This window comes from Platalea leucorodia (assembly GCF_965183815.1).
Source record: "Platalea leucorodia genome assembly, chromosome: 13".
NCBI lineage: Eukaryota > Metazoa > Chordata > Aves > Pelecaniformes > Threskiornithidae > Platalea > Platalea leucorodia.
Window position 1 is genome coordinate 540,600 of NC_138835.1, and position 6,295 is coordinate 546,894.

General features: G+C 54.8%; 1 protein-coding gene across 9 annotated transcripts in view; it reads left to right on the plus strand.

Moving 5' to 3' along the window:
• Positions 1-6,295, plus strand: part of CHD6 (chromodomain helicase DNA binding protein 6) — an 84,567-nt gene that overhangs the window by 24,031 nt on the left and 54,241 nt on the right. For 8 of the 9 annotated variants that reach the window (XM_082325952.1, XM_082325956.1, XM_082325953.1 and 5 more), the window contains exon 2: positions 5,132-5,187. The exons of the other annotated variant lie outside the window; for it this stretch is intronic. In XM_082325952.1, the coding sequence (XP_082182078.1) occupies positions 5,155-5,187 (33 nt within the window). In that variant the 5' untranslated portion in view covers positions 5,132-5,154. The remainder of the gene's footprint in view (positions 1-5,131; positions 5,188-6,295) is intronic. 9 annotated transcript variants of the gene reach the window in all.

The window sequence follows — 6,295 nt, forward strand, 5'->3', positions numbered from 1 at the left end:
TCCAGCCATGTGCAGCATTCCTCCTCGTTTTGCAGTGTGGGGCTGCCTGCCTGCTCTTTTTAGCCTCCTATACAGGATATAAGTATAATATAAAATAATAGGAAGAGAGAAGCAAGATAGGGGCAGAAAGCCAAGCTTCCCATCCCAGCGCTGGCCCTCACGGGAGCTTGGGGGAGAACTGCGAGAGGAGGCTCTCTGAAGCACAGAGGAGCAGGGACATGCTGTGTGACATATGGACGGCCCCGACAGGAGCTTTGATGTCGAACGGTGCCGTAACTTGGCTGTTGGAAGATATCTGGGAAGAGGGAACGCACAGCCAGGCTGAAGCGTCAGCTGGGCAGCGAATTCAAGGGAATGTGGTGGTTTAAAACAATGGAGGAAGAGAATGCGGGGAGAACTGCAGCGCATGTGAACTTGCCTCTCTGAGGTGGTTTGATCCTGTCAAGGTATTGTCTGAGCACCTACTGCTTCGTTTCCATGCTTCAGAGCTCTTTACGAGCCAGGAAGGATGTGTTGCCTGTGGAGCTGTAAAATCATTGCCTGGCGTGTGGGAGACTGTGCAGAGGGTGCCCTGAACACCCTCAGCTCACCGTTGTGTTTGCAGAAGTGCACTCTACTGTGGGGTGCTGGGAGGACCTGTGGGGCACCCAGAACAGTGATAGGAAGGTGCTGCAGGCAGCTGGGCAGAGCGGGACCCTGAGGAGCTGCTGTGGCTGGCTCTCTTGAGCAAGCTAGTCCTACCAGCAGTGAGTCCTGCTTGCCAGGATCCTGTGCTTGGGGTTTGCCTTAGTACCTTTTCTGCTGTGCTCAGGGATGAATCTAGGTACTCCTTGGGTGCTGTACACTTGGTACCTGCTCCCACCATGTACGGAAGTGTGTACCTGCTGCTCCAGATCACCTCCTGGCTCTGCTTCGTCCAGGTGCTCCTCATTCTCCTCGGTGGCTCTCTGCAGGCCGGGTGCAGGAGTGCACGTTTCCTAGTCTAATGGTGGTGTAGCAGCTGCATGCACAGACGGAGTCCTCAGTGCTCTGCTTATGTTGCCCAGCTCATGCATCAGTCACGGATTGTGCTTGAGGGTGAGTGCACAAGTGTGCATTTTGTTTGCTCGGAGCTAGATTTTCAGCAGATGGTGTTGAGCAAGCAAGAAACTGGATGCTCTGGTGTGGAGATATGTTGTATGGTGGAAAGTTTGGAAAGGCGCTTTGGCTTTTGTGCCAGGACCCTCCTCTCCTTCTGACATGCAACAGGATGTAGGCTACGGCAGTCTGTCTTTCCATCAGGTACAATCTTGAAAAGCATCCTCAGCGACGGCCCATCTGTGATGGCTTTGCCCTAGGCAGTCCCTGGGGCTGCTTGGGGCTGCCTGCGATAGTGCTGAAAGGCAGTCCTAGCACACGGCCTCTCCCGAGTGCTGTGGTCTCAACATGTTGTTTTCCTTTGTCTCTGCTAACATGAATGAGTTAATGTGCTACATAGGGCGGCACACCATGGCCAAGGCTCTGCGCTTCGTAGGCTCCAGCTCAGGTGCCCTGCAAGTGCTGTGGCTAATGCTGGCCAAGACGGACTAGCTCACACATGCCTTTGGGTATATCCCTGTTACCGCTGTAGAGCTTTATTCCTTTTCCTTCATACTATGACCTCCTCCCCCAAACTTGGCTAGCGTGTTTTGAAACGTGTGTTAAAAGTTCTCCTCTAGCCCTGGAGAAGATCTGTCTCTTTACAGGTTGACTAGTCAGGGCCACTGTGGCTTCTCCTTGCCTTTACTCTCAGCTCATGTTCAATGCCCCTTTTTCTGCTCCACCTGAAAATCATCTTGAGCAGATCTTCTCCCATTTCTGAGGGAAGACAGAGGTGAACCACTCCGCGGGGACATGCGCTGATGGAGCTGTTTGTACAAATGAGATAGGCGATCGCTCCCCACAGTGAGCTGTGGTTGCTTTCACAGAGCGCTTGTATGCATTTGTGCTTGCAGGACTGGTGTTCCGGGCTGCGTGGCGGGAGCGCTGTGCGTGTCCGCAGGATTCTGGGAGCACAAGAGCCGCATGTTAGCGAGCCTCAGCCTCTGAACTGGGAAAATCAATCCTCCAGCTGCAGAGGAGAGCTTGGCCGCTCTTGTGGGAATGCTGATAGAAGGGAAGAGCACATGGTCACTGCTTGGTCTTGGATTGGTGTTGGCTCAGATGTGGAATTTCTGATAATGTTTTTGGCTTGTGCACAGACGCTGCAGCTCCTGGAGGAGCCCTCGCAGGAGTGACAGGAGATACTGGCATGATGTGGACTTGGTCTGGTGTAGGGATGTCTTGCACTTTCAGAACAATAAAAATAAATCCAAGGGGGGAGGATAGTAACCTGATGTGCCCCAAATTGTGTAACTGAAAATGTCATTGCTAGCAGCAGATGCTTTGTAGAGGCTGTGCCACAGCGAGTTGGTCTGCTCATGTGGAGGGACAAAACACGGCTTTCAGCACTGCTTTGCTTGTCTCTTGAAATGCAACAAGACAGCTTCCGAGTGCACGGTCAGCCTGCCAGCACGGTGTGCCATGTTGGTGTGCTCGCCGCCTGTGTGCAGCGCCCGGCGCCGGGGGCTTTCAGAGGAGGCAGTACCACGACCTCATGAAGGAGGACTTGCCATTGCTGTGGCAGCCGAAAGTGCTGGTGACCACCTGGTGCTGGGAGTGTTGCAAGCTGGCAGCGCTGGTGTGGGACGTGCATCAATTATCTTGGGTTAAAAAGGCATAAAAACTTGAGCATGGAGAATAAAAACTCCCCACTTGTGACAGTGGCAATAAAGCTGAATCTAGCAGCCTGGAGCATTTGCATGATGTGCTAGTGAGAACATGTTGATCTCCATATGAAAACCATAAGCTCATTTAGAAAATTGGGCTGTCTCATTTGAGATTAGAGTTTCTCTTTAATCTGCAAATACTTAATTAGCATGGAAATGGCTAGTTAAATGGGGTTCTCAATGTATATATCCGCACGCCAGTGTGGTGGTGCTCCCTAGCAGGTGGTGTGTTTCCCTTCAGGATGCTGGACAAGTTCCTGGCTCTGAGGCCAGGCAAGATGCTCTGGATACAGCAGGCAAGAGCAGACCACAGCACCGTGCAGACATGAACGTGTCTCTTTCCTCCTCTCCAGCTTGTCCCCTAAGAGGTGATGGCAGGACACGCTTGCTCCACGTGATTATGAACAATGCAATGTGTTAAATGTCCCACGTTCCCTGGTGTCTGGATTCACAACTGGCCGCAGTGACTCTGGTCCCTGGCCAGCAGAGAGTTTAACGCAGCCTACCACTAACCAGGATGGCACGTCATCCCAGGAGCTGCAGCAGGGCCCTGCAAGGACCTGGGGTGCTGCCGTCCTCACGGGGCGGCCTCTTGCTGCAGCTAGCTCTGTGTGCAGACAGGAGACCAAGCACTCTCTCCTGACTCCTGCAATGACTTCGCCGGGCCTCTCCTTGCACTCAAATGACTTTGCACATGGTCAGAGTAGGTATCTCTGTTAAACTGTCTCCTCTGGGTCTAACTGGAGGGAAATGAGAGGCAGGTGTTTGTGGGATTTGTGTCTAAAACACTTGTCAAATACTTCTGGGCTCTTTGGTGCCCATTACTGGCATCGTGGGAGCAGACAACTGCTGAGGGTTGGCTCCCCAAAAAGCATCTGCTGCCTGGAGCAGGGGGCTGTGGGCAAACCCCGATAGCTCTGTCGAGTGTATTGTGGCTGGGGCTGCTGCAGGGAGGGCATGGGGCTGTAACCTCACCGTGTCCCCTTGACCGTCACAGCTGGGGAGCGTGTTCATCCTGGGGAGCTGCAGCAATGTCCCATCCACCCGGGATCGGTGCCATTTCCGATGCTGATCCCAAGTGTGGCAGGGCTGCTCCCGGCCTTTCTACTGACCCAGCACCGGCAGGAGAGAGGCAGTGAGCCCGGCTTTCTTCTGTGTCTGGCGGTGTCCAACCTACACCCAGTCCCCAGAGAAATCGGGCCTGGGCAGGTGCGTGTCTGCTTGCCAGCCGCCCCGTCCTGAGGGTGCGTGGCAGCCCATGGAGGGTGTGCTGGGTGTGCTGGGTGCTGTCTCTCTGCGTTTGGGCGCAGCTGCTCAGGCAGTGCCTGCAGGGAGCTGTGGCCATCGGGGAGAGACCAGTTAAAAGGTGCCGCTGGCCGAGCCCGACCACAGCCACCGGGCGCAGGGTGCTGAGCCGTGGTGCAGGGAGCCTGGGGGAACAGTCTTCACCCCAGAAAGCTGTCGGGCTGCTGCATCGCCACAGATCCCTCGTCAGTCCCCTCCTCTGGCGGGGGACAGTGTGGGGACCTGGGTGCGCAGGCAGTTCTGCCTCTGGCACTAAGGTGCTGCTAAGAGCTGGACTTGCAACGGCAGCCGCTCCGGCCGGGCCTGGTGCGGGGCGGTTGCTTGGGAATCACCTCTGCCTGCAGCCCCCGCTCCTGCGGGCTGCGAGGTGGGTGCTGCTCACGCAGCATCCTCCTGTGCTGCGGGGGCACAAGCCTGAGGAGGCAGCCGGCCCGCTGGCCCTGCCCCAGTGCTGCTCCGGGGGCTGCTGCGGCTCGCTGGGGAGATGGTGTCTGCCAGCATGGCTCTTCCCCCTCCTTGCTTGCCCCGTCCTTGTCCCCCTAGGAGCTCTTCCTTGGTAGTAGGGCTTGCAGCCTGCCTCAAGCTCCTGCATCCTCTCCACGTCTCTTCCTGCTGTCATTGCTGCTTGGCAGAGGCTGATTTGTTTACTGCTTCCCTCTGCTGCTGCAGGGTTGGCAGCATCTGACACGTCTCTCAGGGGTGCCTGGGTGGGTTTGGGGCTCTGGGGAGGTGGAGTGTGTCTCCTCTAGCCCCGGGTGTGCTGCTTCGTGCTGGGACTGTGACTGCGAGGTTGGTCTTGCCTGGCGGCGTTCAGGTGGTGCTGAGCTGCGGGGAGATGTGTGGTCGGGCTCCTTGCCATGGCTCAGCAGAGCAGATGTCCTCAGGCTTGTCCCTGATAGCCTTGCACTCCTGCAGCTTTGTTGCTCTGAGCGGCACCGGGGTTGGCTCGGCCTCTTGGAGGGGTGATGTGGAAGGATGGAGTACCTCAGGTTCACCAGTCTCTTTATTGTGAATTTTTTTTTTTGTGTTGTGTCTTGCAGAAATAACATTCATCCCAGATTTGATGATAATGAAAATACAGAAAAAAGAAAAGCAGGTTTGTGACTCTCTCTCCTTCTCCCAACTCAGCTGGCAAGGCCATGTCCTGTGTGTGAATTGGTGCAGTTGATGTGTGGTGGGAAGGGGGCTGGGAGGGCCTTGCATTTCCAGACAGGGCTGCAGCTCAGCACGTCGAAATTTGACCTGAGCTACAGCGTACAGCGGATGAGTCTGATGTGGGCAACTGAACAAGGTGGGGTTTATCTTCAGTAATGGAAATGCTCTTGATTTGGTTCTGTTCCCTGTGGAGGATCAACCCTTCTTTTCCCTCAAAGGCCCTAGTATTGATTCTTGTTTGAATCTCATCACATATATATTACAGAACCGCATGTTTGCTGTGTTTACTGCTAATAACGTGATGCTCCAGGACTAACACCAGTGGGGAGGTTGGGGAAGATCACATCTGCGGGGCTGTGAGAGCTTGGCCAGGAAATCTTCCCTTGCTCAGAAATAATCCCATCCCACCAAGCTGCCATTTCTGAATTGCCGCATTGGATCATAACTACCTGCTGCTTCTGGAGGAGATTTATGAGCCAGTGGTCTTTGTATTTGTGTGCAGAGGAAAAACCTGACCATTGGTGCTCTGATAAGGGGAAAGGACCTGTTACATGCATGGAGACTCACTCTGCCTGCCGGGGTGAAATATGGCTGGAGGTATAAAACAAACCGGTCCACCCTGAGCTGATTTGTGTCTGTGCTGCTTTTAATGGGAAACCATTAAATTGAACACTGAGCTAAGGGATAAATCTGTTGGATAGCATGAGCTGGTGCCATTTCTAGCCAGCTCTGAAGCAGCGTCTTCGTGCTGCTCAGGGCAGCTGCAGATCGCGCCGTCATGGCAGGTTAATGGGGAGGAGGAAGGGAGGGAAGGGTTTGGAAAAGGCGAGTGTGCTGTTATGAGCTTGCAGCAAGCCAAGCGCTGCGGATATAGGAAGGTGTGTGTACAGAGCACCGATACTGTAGGAAGTAGTGAGTTTATCAGTGTGTCCTAAAGATGCTGTGAAGAAGCAGAGCCAGCCTCAAGGTGAGGAGGAGGGGAGCGCGGCAGGTCTTGCGTACCAGCACTGCTGGGTCGCTCCTGCCGGGGCAGGGGGAAGGCCTGGAGG